Raw genomic sequence first — 19,816 nt, 5'->3', positions numbered from 1 at the left:
AATGGATCACATGGTACCCACTGACTTGGAAAACTTCATTATCTTCATTAAAATAAGCTCAGCTTTTTCTGTCTGTCTCTTATTCTTCCTTCCTTTTTTTCTTGCTTCTTCTGTTAATTCAACAAATATTTCTCGAGCTTCTCTTTTGTTCCAGACATTAAGCACTTTGGTTAAGTACTACTAAATGTGGGTATGTAGCTCTATGTACATATGTATATGCAATGACTAAAACCAATGATCAGGCAATTAATATTTTTGCTGATTTAGACACTTCTATTCTCTGATTATGAGGAACTATTACAACATCATAATGGTGCTTGCTAAGACTGGGAAGATAATAAATTATGCTTTTGACAATCTCTTGTACTAATGTTTAAGGGTAGATATTTTTTGGAGGTAACATATTTTGGAATGGTAAGAACCAATGTGCAGCCACAGAGTTTTCTAATTTGTTGATCATTGATGGATATAACCTAGCTGATGGACACATATAAAAACTTATATACACGTGCATACATTTTTGGTACAACATACAGTTCAGTCCTAGACTAGGAATTTTTATTTGTGGATACAGCTTAATTTTCTATTTTATTGAATCATCTTATTGCTTATTTACTCCTCTATTAGAGGTTTGCTTTAGGAAGTCATGAAGGATAAAAGAATTATTACATATTAGGTATAAGTCACTGGAGGAATTCTGTAGAAATGAAGCCGTTCATTAAGATTAAAATTTGTCAAGGTTAAGGGATTTGTCCCAGATAATTAAGTGGCAGAGGTAGGATTAGAACCCAAGTTTCTTGAGTCTTCAACCAGTACATGTTCCATTTTATAGTACTTCCCAAATGCTTACACAGACTCTTGCCCAGTTGGCTACATCCAGAATCATCTGGTGGGGAGACGGAGTAGAGGGAATCATTGCCATCATTTCTTCCTCTGTGATCATCTCCAAGATTTGATTCCAAGAAATCTATATTTGGGCATGATACTTGATATTTTTTTAAAAGTTCCCCAAATAATTTTGATTCACCTCATCTGGGGATCAACATCCACTGTACCTTTAAATCTTTTTATTAGGTGTTGATTTTTGAGGCTTATATGAGTTTTTTTCACCACACTGATCTTTGAACAGTTATCTGTCATTCATTCACTTCAAAAATTAGACAAACATCTAATTAGGTGCCAGTTAAATGCATGGGCTCTTCTACAATACAAGAAGAGTCCCTGTTCTTATAAAATTTCTGATATGAGAGTAAGATAAAAAACATGTAAAAGTTAATTAGAAAATTCAACTTTATCAGAGAGTATACAGCATATAGCACCAGTTCATACAATTCCTTTCCTGTAGTTCATCTAGCTAGGCCTGTCCTAAACAACACAGAAACATTGTAAATATTTCAGTTCTTCTCACAAGAAGTGAGATTCCTCCCCAAATCCTAATCAAACCTTATTTAGAAGAATATTCTTTCATTAGAACTTTTTAAAAGCACAGATGGATTCAGTAGATATGGGTTATTTAAGGTAGAAGATAATTCATGGAAAAAATATGGGTTATTTAAGATAGAAGATAATTCATGGAAAAACTATCTCCTTTGACCTTCATACAAAACATGCCCAGTGATGGACTTCACTTCAAAAGTAAAGTAGATACAATATATCAGTTACAGTTAACCACTGAACATTCCATATCCAAAAATGCCTGATAATGTGTGTTGGAAAAAAAATGGACTTCTAGAAAAAGCAGAGCTAAAATTTGCATGATTCTAGTTTAAAAAAATCTTATATTTGAATATGCATATGTACAATGTATACTTTTGCCTTAACATGGTTATAAGCTAACAGACACATTTTTCTTCTCAATCCACACAGAATATTGGTTGACCCATAGCATGAACACTCACTGATTTTCTAGAGAGTCCATTGTGAAAAATTAAATTGCATGCAGATGTTTGTGATGAATGATTCCAAATGTCCTTTCTTAAAGAGTTGATAACTAAATACTGTACTCTTAAGCAGTACAAATATGCATGTTGTTAATCCATAGGATGTGATTTTTTAAATTAGGTTCTTCAGTAAAAGCATACCTGTGAAGGTCAAAATCTGAACCATACATTTCATATTTGTTTCATAGAGGAAACATTCATGATGCCATTCAAGTATCTAAGTAATATTTCTCTATTACCTACTAGGTGCCAGAGCTCGTGCTAGTAACTGAAGTACTCTACACCAGTGATTCTCAACCCAAGCTTCACATCAGAATCCCAATGGGACCTTTGAAATAGTATTAATATCCAGGCTTCATCCTCTAGGCCAACTAACTCAGGCATTATAATTTTTAAATGCTTCCAAGGTGATTCTAATGTGCAGCCGAAGTTGAGAATCACTAAATACATCTTGCTTCTTAGGATAATGGGGAAGGCAAATAGGTAAATAATTAATTACAATAGAGTGTAAGTAGGAAAAAAAAATACCCCTCCCTCCAATATATATTCTTGCCAGTGTGTCACATTAAGCCACTGTGGGGTTTGTTTTTTTTTTTTCATTTAAAAGATAATTCTTAAATTGGATATTTTTTAAACAATCCTTTGAGTGCCCACTGGATTTTGTCATAATTTAGCTATGCTTCATTCTCAATAAGACACCTTTTTTCTTCTTCTACCTCTCCTTTACTCGAGTCCCTCTATACAGGGAGGGTGAATTGAATAGGCTTCCAAAGTGGGTTAAAATTCAATTCAAAAGTTAAGGTGAAAGTTTTTGAGAGAAGGACCTATACTAAGTAGGGTCAGATTTCCTCAAATAATCAGCGCTACTGCAATGATTTTTTATTAGGAGAAGAATGTAAAATTGACCTGTATTTAAAATTTTTCATATAATTTATATTTCTTTAAAACCCCTTGGGACTTCCCTGGTGGTCCAGTGGTTGACACTTTGCCTTCCAATGCAGGGGGTGCAGGTTCGATCCCTGCTTGGGGAGCTAAGATCCCACATGCCTTGCAGCCAAAAAACCAAAACATAAAACAGAAGCAATATTGTAACAAATTCAATAAAGACTTAAAAAATAAATAAATAAAACCCCTTAAAACAAGCTTTTAATGGACAAATAGAATTTAATGGGACCTAATTAATGGGAATCTAATTAAAAAGAATATATAGATTGTGTAGAACCAGGATCACCAGTACATAGTAGAATACCAAATTAAAGAAAAGATGGATTGAGATTTTTGCCATTCCCTCTGAATTTCAAGTTTACCCTTGAAGAATATACTACACATCTTCATCCTGGACAAAAAAAAAAAAAAAAAAAAAAGTGTACCTGGTAGACAGACTCTTTTATAAAAAATCAAACTTTTAAGATCAATTTTTTAAAAATTAGAGGCTTATAGCTATTATTCTGAATAGTAAGAGTAATAATAAAAAGCATTGCCTCCAAAATGCCAACACATCTGGCTAAAAATTACAAAATTTCATTCTCCACATATATTCTTTTGTCAATCAGTTGCCAGATATCCAGTTATCTGGAAACCATCTTACCTTTAGCAAGGTGTCAATAAAACAAGTGATTGACAGATTCTAATTTTTCCTCCCTATATTTTGGTGTTATATTGTATAGCTACATCCTTAGAGTCACTGTATTAAGAGTATGACTTTTAGAAATATTTTGTGTATAATTTCTCAGTCTCTATAAATTCACACAAGGCAGTGGTCAATAATGCAATAAGGAAAAACCAAATTGTGTTTTGTTCAACAGTATAGCAATTTTAAATAATCACACATTTGACTTTTTTAAGGATTATTATTACTTTAGTAGTAAAAATGCATTCTGAGGCTCAAATCTCTAATTTACAAGCTCTTAAAACATAGCACTCCTAAGTAAAGGGCTTCCTGCATAGCAAAAACCTTATAAGCTAAAGCGAAAATTATATTGGTCTACAGTTTGGGGGGTCCTTGTACATTTCTAGGAAAGTTCACTAGAAATTCAATTGAAAAGATCATTTTTCCACGACCAAGTCTTTTGTATATACAGGAGATGCAAAAGGAAAAGAGTTAGAAAAACTAAATTACTGTGCTATAAACCTGTTAACAGGGATCATAACTTAGAAATCTTCATCTCCTTTAAAGGTAATCTTGGTTCCCTTGGTCAATAAATGCTGTCTAAATTAGTAAATGTTTCAATTTCTAAAAGGTGCTGAATATCAGAATTATTGGGAACAATAAAGGAAAGCTAAGGACTACTTTATGCCACTATTGAAGTCATGACTGTTGCTTTTCTCTTCTTCCCAAGTTAAGAAGAATTTTTAAATCAAAAGTTACAGTTGCATCTATTCCAACCGGAAATAGTCTTGACACCACAAGCAGACAACAAAGGTTACAGTGGCCGAATCATTGAAGTTTTATGGACCTACATGATCTGGAAAATAACTCATTCATTGGCCCCCTCTTTTATATGGGTAACAGAGAAATCTACTCAAAGGATATTACTGATCTGCAAGCATATCTAAGCAAATAATCCTTAGGAGAGGGAAATAAAAGCATTCTAAACTTGAAAAGTTTCCACAGCACCAGCACAAATCTATTGGCAGGTAGACTATGCTCATGTAGTTCTAGGTCTTCTGGATGAAGAGTACAAAATTCCGTCTAGCCTATGGATACCTATTCCAAGGAATGCCAAGTCTCCCTACAAGTATAAACACCTGGATGGTTGTCTAAAATTGTTACTTTCACTAAGATGTTTCATATTGTATGAAGAGAAACATTGTATATGTCAGCCAACCAGTCAACATTTATTCAGCATCTACTACAGATTCATTCATTCAGCTCTCATATTTATCTGAGGACAGGCGAATTGTTGCAGACATATTTTCAATATCCCTGATATAGCTGAGTTAGTAAAATCGTTAAAAGATATTTCACTGCTGAAGTAAATCATACTGTTGGCTGGCTTGACACACCTGTTGGTTAAAGTAATTGTTTAATTGTATTCATACAGGTGAGGGAATAAGCATTGTAATAGGTAAACAATCATGTATGCTCTTGGGAGACAGGGTTTTAGTAACTTATTTCCTTTAGGGATTGTTGGAGTGCTTGTAAATGTAGGGAGCTTGATGGGAAATGAGCAAAGCAAAACCGAAAGTGTCTTTTGTATATACAGATTCTACTTTGACCAAATTGGCTGTCACAGCCATTTTAGAGTTTTTCTCCTAGCATCATTGTAACAACATGGGTCTTGCAATTAACCATTTATTTACATGATCATTGAAAATCATCTGGTCATGATTATTAATACATGCTTTATACGATCATTAAAAAATATCTAACACAGTATCCAGAGTCCCCCAACGATTTTCAACCTGTGACACATCAATGAACTTATCAGGGCCCTGTAACCAGGGCCACAAATGACTTTCATATGTGCTCTTATATCTTTATGGGTCCCTTTCTCCACTGGGAAAAATAAAATAAGTTAATAGATTTTCACGTGTCCTAACATTCTCATTCTTTCATGATATGTGAAAAAAAATTTTAACATTTTCTTCGACCGTGAAAGTTCTTTATGAAAAATTATTTTCAAAGAAATTAAATCATTTCATGGGCCCTAAAATCATGGGCCCTAGGCAATGTTCCAATGTGCTTAATGGATAAGCCAGCCCTGGACACACCAAGTTATTCACCCACTTTCCATCTGCCCTTGCCCTGACCCTGTTTAAGTAGCCTCTGGCTCAGCATGTCTCTCCCACAGCCTGGTAGCCATGAACTTTTAAGCCATTCTTCCCCCTCCATCCTTCTACCCCACCATCTTATCCTTTTCCAATGTATGTGTTTGTACCTTCCCAAAAGAAAACATGGGGCATTAGGATAAACCAGGCACATCTTCATAAGGCAACCCATAGTACAGTAGTTGAGTAGTAATTGGCTTTTGAAAAGTATTTCTTTGATTGGCTAAGCTTTCATTTATTTTTTTAACCTAATTTTTTTACTATGCTATGCTTTGATGTTTTACTATGCTATGTCCTGGTATCAATTTCCATTTATTAATTTTACTTTTTTCTAATCTTGCAACTTTTTTAAGGTCTGTAAAAAAAAAATTTAACCTCTGATTATGTATGCCTTCTCATTTGTTGTGTCTCCCGTTGTTTGTAAATTCTCCATCTTTCGTACTCTTTTCAACAACTTTTCACTTCCTTACTCACCTTTTCAAATTTTAGGCATGTGTATTTTTTAATGTATCCTTTATTTCATTGACTACATTTTCTGAAATGTTAATTATTCATTTTACCATTTCTAATAATTACTTAGACTATTATAATTCCCAGACCTTTCACTTTATCTTTTTTCTGTCCCAATCTTGTTTAAAATATTTTATATATTAAATGTAAATATTTATGTATAGATATATATACACAAATCATCATTTTTCTAAGGTATCTTCTGTTTCATTTGCTAACTCTTTTCCAGATTATTTTCCCATTTTTAAAGGGCACATTACATTTGGTGTCTTCCTACAGAATGGAAAGTATCAATATAGTTAAAATGTTCTATCTCCAAAATGAGCTTTATTCAAGTTATTTCTTTCAATATACTCAAAAGTTTTTTGTATCATTTAAAAGAGGGAAACTAACAAATTGTGTTTTGTCTTTATTATCATCATACAAAAATTCCATTTCTATTATTGATTTTTTCTGAGGCAATCATAGATGAATTAATAAACTAAAATACATATTGCTTTTTTAAGAAATGTATTTGAAATATGGGCTTGATATGATGCAGTCATTGCAAATCATCTTATAGGTGAGCTATCAGTGCTAAACTTTATTTTTCACACATTAAGTGCTAAAACTTCTGAGATTGGACCCAGGATGGTCTGCCTTATTTTGAATTGTGTTCTAAGAGGAATTGTGTATAATGTGGAAACAATGTAGTGGCAATGGTACAATAAAGCTTTTTAAAAATAGCTTCAACATATTGTTCCATTGTGTAAGAACTTTTCCTTGCATTTGTCAAAATATATCTTGTTCTTTCATGAACTGTAAAATGTATATACCTTTCCAAAGAACATCAGAAGAATTATAGAACCCAAAACATCCAAAGATCTACTATTTTTAGTATAATTTCATAGCACCCATTTCAACAAAGAGTTCAGGCAATGGAAAGATGAACTTATTTTCATCACCTTATATATTTCTAAGATGGATTTTCTTTCCTCTCATCTACTTTATAATCCTTCAATGTCCACATAAGAAATGATTAGAATTCAGCTTTGCCTCATATTGTATATATGGATAAAATTATATACTTGGATGTATATTACACCTGAGAAACTTATTAGAAACAGGTGCTGGTTCCCACACCAGATCTACTCAATCACAATTTCGGGGGTGGAGGGTGGTAGGGCGGTTAGGTTTCAGTTGTCTAACAAGCCCCAAAGGTGATGTGATGCCTAGCAAAGTTTGCAGATCACTGCTTTGAAATTCATGAAATTTGGAAATCAAATGTTAAGACTAAAGTTTCCTTCCTGCTTCTTAAATAGCACAAGTTAAAAACTTAGGCACAAAGTGAAGGGGTACCGGACCTGAACATTCTGTAGGTCCTTTCTTTGGAGAAAAAGTGGTGGCCTAAAATGGAAAATGGACTTGTTTGGTTTGGAGGGTTTTAAAAATACATTTAGAAGGTTAATTAAAGACAATTACAGAAGAGTAAAAATTTTTCCACAAGATATTCCAAAGCTACACTCAATGGCGATAAGCTATGTTATTTGCAGAAGAAATTTCAAGAGTGTTTTGATCATTTACCGAATTTGGGGGAAGTCTTGTTTCATCCATTGAATTAATTCTGTAAGCTGACTAAAAAAAAAATAGTTCTCAGGATGAGAACTTACCAACTGCTCCTTAGTGAAGAAGAGTAATCATAGGTTGACATGCTAAGACATATAACTACATGCTAGGTATTTGGAAGCTTGTCTCTGTCCTCACCTCATCATTAAATCTTTTTTTTTTTTTTTGAGGGTCTGAGAGCTAAAATTGAAATCCCCTGTCAACTCAGGGGATTGGCATTGGCCAAAGCTCAAAATGACCAAAATACTAATCTCCACGTACAGAAATGTTTACATCCCAACAATAGATCAATATCTATGTAAAAGGACATTCTAACACCTAACCCAATTAAGACTGCAGAATTAAGACTGCTTCTTGGAATTTGTTGTAAAGGCATATTGCTAATAGTACAGTTGGGTTTGTCCTGTAGAAGACACCCCAGGGATAAATGAATCTGGTCTGCCAGGCACAATGGAAGTGATATTGGCACAGGATTCAAGAAGATAAAAACAAACAGAAGCTAGGGAGAATGTCTAAACATTTATCAAAGCCTAGATCTGGTAGATGTGCAGGTAGGGTTGCCAGATAAAATATACAACATTCAGTTACATTTGAATTTCAGATAAATGACAATTTTTTTGCATAAGCATATTCCTAATATACAATATAATATAATGTAATGTTGTATATTGGGGAGGTTATTAAATATACTGAATTATTGGTTATTCATGTGAAATTCTAATTTAACTGGGCATCACATATTTTTATTTGCTAAAATTTGGCAACACTGTATACAGGGTACTCTGCACAACCCTCCACATCTCAAGGAAAAGATGCTTAATGGTAATGATTATTTTATTTACATTTAAGAGAACAGCCGATATTTACATCTTGCTAAATGTTAAAAAAATACCGTTTCCATTTTGAGCCTCTTTGTATGCTTATAGCACAGTTATAGCCCTGATAGCACAGTTTCCACAACTCTCCCTGCACCCTGTAAAATTGATAGATGGATAAAATTGATAGATGGGTGAAATGGACAGGGCAAATGAGTATGGTCATACTCAAAGTATCTTCTATTTTTCGTATAACTGAAGCTTATCTACATGCCCATTGTTAAAGCGGTCTTTTTCTAAGTAAAGTTGCTTTTATGTGAAGAATCCCTAAAACATGAGGGTAATTTTAGCAACTGTCCTTTCTTTACCTCAGCTGGCCTGGGAGCAGAAGTCTCAGTAAGGAGTACTAGAAACACAACTCCTCCCCAAATCCCCACTACTTTTAATGCACTTCCATATAGCCCGGGACACCTTATTAGTAATACCACAGAGACCTTCACCAGAAGTACTACAGAAAACTACAGCCAAAACAGCAGCCAGAGGCAGCACCCCAATCTGCAGATGGCTGGAACTACATCTTGGGTTCCCTGGACTACTCAACCCTTCTCCAGCACCACTGAAGAGGTAAGGGGAGAGGGGAGGGGATGGAGTGTGGTTTGGTAAGGTCTCAGAAAGCCCATTGGTTGAAAAGTTTTGCTTTGCTGGAAGTACTGCTACTCAAGCGGGAGATCAGGCACTCTGTGTCCTGGGTGCTAATTGTACATGAATGCATTCTGTGTAATGAGAAAATCTTTGGGATAGAATTAAAATTGCTACACCTTTATAAGCTGAAGAGAATTATAACTGCACTTCTGTAGGTTGGCCACATTTCTGAACCGACGTCAGGGTTCATAGGCTTACGATAACCTAAAACCAGGAAATAGAATTTGAAATCAGTCCCTTGCAGGTCCCCCTGGATATATTTCACAATTGTTTATGCTTATAAGGGAGGGGAGAGAGTCACAAAGCAATGGAAGATTCAGCAATCACTATAATGGATTTGTGAACATGGAGGAGGATAAGCTGAGTCTCATAGCAATTTCACATCAGCATCCGCAAGAGGACAGATAAATGGCTGAGAAGCAGCAATGACACAGCCATAGAGTCTGTTCACATAGTGTTTCCATTTCAGATGTTCATCTCTTCGGTTTTGCTTTCCACTCAGGGTTTTAGGCTATCATTTTAGACAGTAACAGTGTAATTAAAACAAATTTTAAAAGCTAAGGTTTCATTTGGCAATATTTAGCTGTTTCCTAGTAAGCAATCCAAATAATTTAGAGAGTAAAAGCCCAACACTATGCATATGACATGCATTTTAGTGCTCTGGTTTCTTTTGCATTGTGCAGAAATGAATATTGCACATGACTCCCGACTAGTGAACACATACCTCATTATTGATCACAAAACACATAGAGCCAGGGCTTCCCTGGTGGCACAGTGGTTGAGAGTCCGCCTGCCGATGCAGGGGACACGGGTTCGTGCCCCGGTCCGGGAAGATCCCACGTGCCGCGGAGCTGCTGGGCCCCGTGAGCCATGGCCGCTGAGCCTGCGCGTCCGGAGCCTGTGCTCCGTGGCAGGAGAGGCCACAACAGTGAGAGGCCCATGTACTGCCAAAAAAAAAAAAAAAATTTATATCTATTTTTTCTGTACTGATGTGTCTGTGTGTATATATATATATATATATATATATATATATGTACTGATACATACCAGTATACATGTAGTGATATCAGTATATATGTACTAATTTTTATCAGTATACATACAGATATACACATAGAGACAGAGACAGATACTAGTACAAAAAAAAACTGTCAAATAAGAAACATGCTGAATAAAAACTACAATAGAAACATATCTGCCTGAACACTAAAGCATTGTCTTTTAGCAAAAAGAATATTTCCCCATCTTTGCCCAAGTTGGACCATTGTGAAACAAAGACGCAGAAAGCTCCCAGACATGGCCAGGCTCACTGCAATGAGTCAAGGACAGCCAGCCCTAGAGCTCTGTTGCCGGCATACCAGTCCAGGGGGCCGACCCAGCACCGTGTTACAGAGCCCACGTGGTCCAGCCCTAGAGCTGGGTTTGCAGCCTTGGGCTGTGGCAACTACTCTGTAGGGTTTTTTAGGTTTTGATTTTTAGTATTTTTCTAAAGTGAAGTTCACTCTAAAGTTTACATGAGCTCCCAGATGGAGCACCAGAATGACTGCAGCCAAAGATCTCATGTTCCATTTTTTTCTTGAAGCTCAGGCAAAACCTTAACTATGTCCTCGGAAGCTGAATGTATAAAAGCTATGCTCTTTCCAAAGGCAGTTTCTAAAACCGCAGTCTTCCATGACTCTCATGCCTTAGGTGAGGCAACCCTGCTAGATCATCATTTGATTTAGTGCGAGCATTTACTTTATAACAGTCTGTTATAAACAGCTGTAGTTAAATACTTTGAAAAGTAAAAATGGGTCACTTGGGAGGTAAAATCCGTGTCCTTTAAAAGTAATTTGAAAGGTACTCTGCCTCAACACCTAGAAGAGTATTAGAGAGGAATAAAATTGTTCAACTTAATCGCTTGGATTTGTGTAAAGAAAATCTTTGTGTGTCAGTTATTTTCTTTATTAGCTAGCTCCTGGTTTGGGAGGATTTTGGATTGACTTACTGTAGTTGGGCCATGAGTTGGAGTGGTCTGTTATCGGTGATGATAGGAAAAATCTGAATGTGAGCTTTTGGAGGGTAGGGACTGTAATTATTCAACTTTGTAGCTCCAGCACCTGAACATAATGCTTAATGCTTACTAAAGGTGTGTAGAAAGGAAAGGGAAAGAAAGGTGTAGAGTGGAATGGAACAAAATGGAGTGGAACTGGAGAGTGAAATGGAATGGAATGGAGTGGAGTGAAATTAAGCAGAGGGGAGTGAAATGGAATGGGGAGAATGGGGTGGAGTGCTAGGGTATTGAGTTGATTGAAGTGATATAGAAGTGGGTGGAACTGTTGAATACTTGGGTAACAAATGACACATCTACTGCAAATGTCCATCTACTGCCAAGGTGTGATGGTCATGCTGAGTAACCATGTTTTTTTATATTGCCTAAGTATTCGAAGTTTGTGTGTATCTAGTATTTAATATGTTTCTATTATCTAATACTGTGTGTGTGTGTGTGTGTGTGTGTGTATATATATATATATATATATATATATATATATATATATAGTTTCATTCAGGGGCTAATTATTCAGTTCCTTTTTCTCCTTTCTAGTTTCCCCCATTTCATCTCTTAATCGCCCTTCAACTGCCCCCCACCACCAAAAAGGAAAAAAAAAGTGTAAAAGAAAAAGGAGAAGGAAGCAATGATGACTGTCTAGTGACTTTGGAAAATGTTCATGCATCCAACAAATATTTCCGGACAACTTAACTAGTGTCAGAACAGAGTGGTTAAGAACTCGGGCTTTGAGGTCAAAGGTCTGACCTCCTCTTACTAGCTGGTGACCGAGTCTCAGTTTTCTCATCTATAAAATGAACCTCCAACTCTTAGGGCTGTAGTGAAGGCCAGGAGAGACAATGCCTGTAAAACGCTTACCGCAGTACCCGATCCTTAGTAAGCACTTAAGAAGGAATAGCTGTTATTGCTATTTTTTACTGGGACACAAAGATGAATGACAAGTTGTTGCCCTGAAGGAACTCACCGTCTGCTGAGGTGTTGAGGGAGATGGAGATTACACGGGCTTGTGTGGAATGCAAAAGAGAGGTTTCTGACTAGTGTGGAGGTTTTAGTAGGTGTGCAGTAGGTTAATGTCTTCTGGAGGAGGGAATATCTGAACTGAGCTTCACGGAGTATAGGAGTTAAACCAATAAGAGGTGGGAGAGTGGGGAGGGAGGGATGTGTAAGAGCTGAGATGGGACAGGATGGAAAGTTAGAAGTGATTTAAACTTTCACCTAAAATTAGTATTTTTTAAGAAATTTGGGAATTTTATCACTTCAATCCAATCACACATTCCATACTTGTTTTTTGAGCACCTACTATCTGCCAGACATTGTGGGGGATGTGAAAAATAAATAATAAAGATGGCATTACAGAAGCACATAGAATCATTGAGTATAGGATCAGCAATCTGTTAAGACTGAATAAAAGACGTAGTATAAGAGCTCTGTAATAATTCTCACACATACAGATACTGAACATATATCGATGAACATTTCCAACACATGTTTTGAAATGCAGTCTTCATCCAGAAACAGACACTAGTTCCTACTTGTTATTTTAATCACTGACACTATTTGATTATCTGTCATTCCTTTTGTCCCCATACATATGTAGCCACTACGTAGAATTTAGCACACTTGACCTGAAAGAGAAATCGAGAGAAGAAAGAAAAAAAACTGAAATACTAAGACCTTTTACTTGGAAAGGCAATGTCATTACTACTAACTCACATTTATGAAGTGAGCAGTGTTCTCGATCCGCAAGCAAAGGATGAGTTAGGGTTGGAACATAGGATTGGGAATGGAGGGTGGGATATCACAATACACTTTCAATGAGAAAGTGGAATGTATTTGTGTTTTCCCTTCCATCAAGAGTTCTTTTGAGTTATGAGGAAGGAAACATGAAGAGATGCTATACACCATTTGCAAACAAGAGAATCTAGGGGATAAAAATAATAGCTAAAATTTGTGTGCCAGCAACTATGCTAAGCACCTTCATATACTCTGGGAGGTGGGTACTTGTATGCATTTTCCATCACTGTGTAACAAACTACCCCAAAACTTAGTAGTTTAAAACAATGACAGCTTATTTTTCTCACAGTTTTATTGGCTGGGGCAGGGAGCGAGGGCGTTCCTCCGCTGGTTTCACCTGGGCTCACCCTTGCAGTTGCATTCAGCGTCGAGCTAGAAGTTTCACAATAGCCTCTCTTGCATGGCTAGCAGTTGATGGTGGCTGCAGGCTTGGTTCTCCACCTGGCCTCTCATCCTCCACTCGACTATACCAGCTTCTTTACGTGATGGTTTCAGAAAGCTTTGCAAGAGAGGAAACATGGAAGCTACAAGCGTAGTGAGACCGAGGCTCTGTAACCACACATTACTTCTGCCACATTCTACCAGTCAACGGAATCACGAACCAGGCCAGATTCATAAGGTGGAGAAACAGACCCCGCTTCTTGATGGGAAGAGCTGCAAAGTCACATTGAAAAGGGGCATACGTATTGGGTGGGAGGAATCTGTGGTCATTAAACAATCTACCATAGTATTTATTAATTTATTATCATTTTGTAGATGCCTAGTTTAAACTTAAAGAGGCAAGGACTCACCCAAGGTCAAATGATTAAAGAATAGCAGAGCAAGGAGGAGAGTACACATACACACACACACACACACACACACACCCTGCACATCTAGTCACCTTATTCTCTTGCACAGAGCTCTTATTAATGAAGGTAAATGCCAAAAGGACATGATTTGGAATCCAGCATCACTCATTAATGCTACTGCAAAGTTGTCCTAAGTTGACTCTCTTTGGAGCAGCATTTTCCCTACCTTTTTCCTTTTCCTTCTCTTTCGTCACATTGTCTTATGCCAGTTTGGAAGGTTGTGAACCTGACCCAGTACATGGCTTCAAAACTCTCCTTCTCTCAACCTGGACATGAATTAAATGAATCAACAGGTATCATGTGCCTACAGTACTGACTGGAAAAATAGTGTTTAATTAACATTAGCTACTACTGTTATTATTGTTACCATCACAGTATTATGTGGCAGTGTGTGTCTTTACAAGGACAAAGTTGGTGGAACAAGAAGCTTGTCTACAGTATGAGTCAGGAAATATCTAGCTCAGTGGTTCTCAAAGTATGGACCGAGATTCAGAACTTGTTAGAAATGCAACCACTTGGACCCTACCCTAGACCAACTGAATCAGAAACTCTGGCTGTAAGGCCCAGCAATCAGTGTTTTAACAAGCCCTCTAAGTCACACAGAGGTGTACTTTTAAATTCCAGAACCACTGATGGAGATAAATCTTGTTCTTCACCCACAATATCTGTCCCACGGACTTCTAAACGCCTTAGTTTCCCACTACTGACGGCACTTTTGTGCATGTGTCATGAGGGGGTAAGAGGGGGTGGTGACATAAAAGCTAAATAATCAAGTAGCAGAAATTAATGTATCTAATTCCAGCCTCCTGCTGTGACTTTGCAGAGTGTACAACATTGAAGGAATGGGGCCCAGTGTGGGTGAGTGGAGCCTGGGGAGATAGAGATCTGCTGCTAGACTCTAGGCTTTTTGTGTTCTAGAAAAAGGGGGTTCCAGGCACATTGTTCCACCGGGAATGCACGAGACTCTGTATTGGAACATCAGCTGGATTTCAGCACCTGTGCACGCCCTCAGCCAGGCATCCCTGCGTACTACATCCACAGAGATGTACTGTGTGCTTGTGCACAAGCCCAGTTGTAGATCAGGCCAGAGGTAGGTGTGAGAAGTGTACCCTGCATGTATTAGCCATTCCCTATGGGCAAGGAGAGACAGTCAGGGCTGGAGGCAGCAGGAAGTCAATCTTTTGGGGACCTGAGCATGAGATACAAGGGGAAGAGTTAAATGTGCAGAAGTGTCCTCCAAAGGGAGGGAAGCCAGGCCTTAGAATTTTGTTTAGCATCAAAATCTGAGCAGCCTTCATTTATCATTTGAGCAGTGAACTCTCAAGAGAGGTCCAGTCTGGATCCCCTCTCAGCCATGTGACCTCGGGGGAGGCGGTTTGATAAAGCGGTAAAGAGCTAGGGCTCTCACGTCAGAGAAAGCTGGTGTAAATGCAAGTGGTGTCACCTACTAGTTACTCGTCATACTTGTTTCCTCTCTAAAATAAGGATAATTAAGGTACTCTATCTGCCTCATAAAGCAGTTGTGAGGATTAAAATCTGATTAAGAAAAGTGCTTAGTGCCTTGGCTATACACGAAAAGTACTCAATAATGTTCGCAAGCAATACTAACTTCCTGTTGTTGTTTCATCACCCCTACCCTGCCTGCATCACAGGGTTGTTCTAAGAACCAGATGGACCAGCGTTATTATGTGAAACTGCTTTCAAAGGAATCAAGCCTTGAACATGCAGTAAAAATGTTACTGGCTGGTTCTGATTCTACTCAACATCCTTCAATCCGGTTTGAAGGCACACCCCCTTCTTCCCTTCCCCACCCTGCCCTGGCCTGGGCCCGGGAGACGGACCACATTTCCTCAGTTCATGAATAGCCATTGTGGTGCTGGTCTGAGTTTAACGACTCTGTGCTTCCTTCCAGTTGGCCCTCAGAGACATCACAAACCAACGTGAGTCTCCAAATAAGTGCGGTGGCAAATGCAAAACACCTCCACCTCCTCCCACCCCAGAGCCCTTTATCGTGCTACTTAAACACAGGGGAGTCTCTCCACTGCCACCACCGCTCTGTGGCCAGAACTAAAGATGGGACAATATTCCCCTTCACTGAGACAAACACCTAGAAGGAGAAGTACAAAGATGTAGCAAAACAAAGCACCCCACACCATCTCCTAATGATTCCTCAGGACCAAGGGTAGATTCTTAGATTGTCTAGAGTGAATGGGATAAAAGATAGACTTTTCTGAGACTGCCCCTAGTACAGGAAGTCCATTCTAGCGGGTACGATATTGCGGGAGGGGTGTGTTCCTGAAGACCCTAATTTATAATTAGCATCATTCAAGTCTAATTCTGACAAAGGGCTGCAGTTCTCTCAGATGGCCCACTAATATGGATTACTAGGTGCCAACAGCATAATATGGTTTACAATTCACTCGACCCTCTCTGGCTTTAAAATCTCAAGGATTTTTCTTTTCTTTCATTTTCTTTTAGTTATAGGGGATTTGCCTGACTCTCCATTTTGTGCACCAAAAGACCGGGTTCATATTTTGTCACAATATAAATCATATGCCCATAAAATGCAACCATCAAACAGAATATGTGCATTGAAATGGGCTCTTTAACCTGCCAGTATTTCTCTGACACATGGGTTTCTCTCAGCAGATGAGGTCAAGCCCAGATGAGGGTTGATGCAGAGAGGAGAGAACATAGCAAAGGAGGGGAAATGAGATCGAAGGAGAAATCAGGATGTACAAATTGAGATAGGAAGTCTGTGGCTCTCGGCCCTGGTCTTACATACATCAGAATCACCTGGGAAGCTTTTTGAAGATGCAGGTTCCAAAATTCTCCCTCAGACCTACTGAATCAGAATTTACTGACACAGGACATCAGCACCAGAGTGTAAAAATCTCCCCATTGATTCTAATGTGCAATTATGTTTATGATCCATTGGAGAATAATTGAATAGTCAACCTGTTAGAAAAAACCATTGAACACAAGAGAAGAGGAACAGTTCTGCTGGAGATGTATCTATAACTTGAATCTAATTGTCAGGAAACATCAGACAAATGCAAATGGAGGAAAACACGTACCATAGAAATAACTAACCTGTATCATTCAAAAAAGTCAGTGTCATAAAAATCATTTTTAAAGGCTGATGAATTGTTCCAGATTATGGAAGATTAAGAGACTTGACAATTAAATATAACACAGGATCCTGGGTGGGCTCCTTAACAGACAAAAAACAACAACAACAAAAAATGCTAAAGGGACATGCTTGAGTCAACTGGCGAAGTTGAAATACAGATTGTGGATTAAAGCATTGTATCAATTTTGCATTTCTTAAGTTTGATATCTTTACTGAGATTACAAACTTCATTCAGAAGATACGCAGCCCACTCTGAAATGGTTTAGGTAAAAGTATCATATAGAGAGAGAAAGAGATGATAATAAAGCAAATGTAGGGGAATGCTCAAAGAAAAAAGATGAGTGGGTCTTGGTAAGGATATGTCGTAGCACTCCATATAATTTTCACCGCTTATCTGTAAGTTTGAAATTATTTCCAAACAAAAAAGTTTAAAAAATAAAAAGAGTATTTTGCTTAAGGGCTTTTATAGGGTAGAATCCAAGGGATGCTCCTGAGTTAGGGGTAGACCAGTGGCTCAGACTTACAAAGACCTGTCCATCTTCTTCAAGGACCAGGAGGAGAGAGGGGGTGGATGGGGGGAGAGGAGCGCAAACACCGTGAGAAATGATGATGAATTTGCAAGAAAGAGCAGTAAATCCAAGGGTCAGAACTGGTGGATGAGCTGGATGATAAGTATGAAGATAAGATAAATAAACTCTGGAAAAGATTGCTAAGTACTTTAAATCCCTGTAATTTACCCCAGTTAAATATTGGTTGTGCCCACGTATTCATTCCACTCACAGAATAACAGCTTTGAAAACCAGTTATGAAATACAGTGAAAAGTCACTGAAAGGGGAAATGCTATGAATTCCAGGGGCTGTCTTTGAAGGGAAGATCCTTTTCATCCTTCCCACCCTCTGGGGGAGCTGGCAAGAGAATCCTACCATTGCTAAATCCAGATGAGATCACCACTAGGGTGATTTTTATTTGGAAAGTACACAGGAGGTACCTGGTTTTTCATCAAAGCTCTTCTGATCTGGATCTCTAATAGATCTGGGCCAATGAACACACACCACCAGTGTAGCTTTACCAGGTGCTTGCCCTTCATCTGTGTGTCTGTGAACATTTGTTGTTTGCTCCTCTTTGTGCAAGGCTGTACTTCCAGCCCAGGACAGCAAAGCTGTGGAGAGGATACCGCAGTAGATGCTTTGCTAAGAGTTTTGACCTTGGTGGCCTGAATCCAATGACCTCTGGATTATTCTAGAAGGATTTGGTCTTCCATGGAGTCAGAGGCTGCTTGGGCACTAGCCTATCCTAAGGCTTAGGTGCTAGGTATTATTGGATTCTGTGATGCTAAGGGTTACAGGTCTGCATTGGAGCAACTGAAGAATACAATTACTTTTAAGATTCCCCAGTACTTAGCCATGTCCTTGTTTAGTGGTGAGCTGTGAATATTTACTGTCAATAGATGAACAGACATTGAGTCTCCACAACCTGGACGTGTGGGAGAGATAACGAAGAGCCATGACTCCTTCCATCAAGAGGTTTCTAATCTAGCTGATGGTTTTATCATTATATTTTTGAAAAACATGGTAAGATCCTTTGATCTTCCACTTTGATCACTCTCAGCTTCAACAGTCAGGGGAGTCTGAGATGCGCTGTGTGGACAAGGTGGGCAGAATGCTGGCCCAGCATGCCTCCACCTTGTAATTTTTTTAATGAAAAGTTAAAAATCCAGATATTTTTCCCCTTTAAAATCTCCTGTTTTTCTCAACATTACCTGCTTATTCCATTTTTAAAAAACTATATTAAGATCACACTATAAAAGCCAGAAAAGGCGTATGTGCTGGTCAAATAGGGAGCCCTCTGTTTGCGAGCTCCAGTGAATTCATGGGAAATGATGTTCTAACGACATGATACACGGAAAAAAAGAAGACAGAATCTTTACCTTCCAATCATCACTGTCTAAGGGAGATGAGATGTGTGATCATTTCTTTTGTTTTTACTCTCCTTTCCCTTAAAGCCAATGTTAGCCATGTTTTGTTTATTTACTATCCTAGGGCTTGGATAGTCACGAGAATCATGACCTTGCTCCTGAAACCAGAATGTATAGCAGCCTCGCCCATACAGGCAGCCCCACTGGCCGCATTAACGCCTTGATTCCGTTCGTGTGTGGGCCGACTCATTTCCGAGGGTGGGGTAGTAGCACCGGAAAAGTGGGAATGAAGATGCAGCAGAAGTGCTTGAGGTTGAAAAAGTGATTCGTTTGCAGTCACATCTGGTTTTAAGTCATCCGTCTGTGTACAGTTACAAAGCTCTGACAAGAGCTATGCAAAGTTCATTTCCTCCAGATTTAAAAAAAAAAAAAAGTGGGGGAAGGGAAGAGGGTAAAAAATTGATGTAGAAAGAGAATACCAAGAAACCTTAGAGATGTGTCTGGGAGAGATGGTGGAGCTGCTGTTAGAGACACATCCAGCACTCCCACCCCTCCCTTCCAGGATTTAAAAAAATCTTGGCACTGCCGACAGTCAGAGCAGCCGGTAAATGTCTTCTGTGCTGATCTCTTGAGGAATTTCTCTTGAGTATGGGATTGACAGCAATGGTAATTTATGATTATTTGGATGTTCTCAGAAAGACATTCTTGTCCGTGGACTTTGTCATTCTCTCT

The 19,816-nt window shown here is 38.2% G+C and overlaps 1 protein-coding gene across 2 annotated transcripts in view; it reads left to right on the top strand.

The window, feature by feature from the left end:
• PTPRB (protein tyrosine phosphatase receptor type B) overlaps nucleotides 1-19,816 on the top strand; it is a 112,269-nt gene that overhangs the window by 1,872 nt on the left and 90,581 nt on the right. For both annotated transcript variants that reach the window (XM_082850509.1, XM_082850510.1), the window contains exon 3: nucleotides 9,015-9,265. In XM_082850509.1, the coding sequence (XP_082706635.1) occupies nucleotides 9,015-9,265 (251 nt within the window). The remainder of the gene's footprint in view (nucleotides 1-9,014; nucleotides 9,266-19,816) is intronic.

The sequence above is a fragment of the Leucopleurus acutus genome, assembly GCF_964270905.1.
Source record: "Leucopleurus acutus genome assembly, chromosome: 11".
Classification (NCBI taxonomy): domain Eukaryota; kingdom Metazoa; phylum Chordata; class Mammalia; order Artiodactyla; family Delphinidae; genus Leucopleurus; species Leucopleurus acutus.
The sequence above is the reverse complement of the archived record's forward strand: the minus strand, read 5'-3'. Positions and strand labels throughout refer to the sequence as shown.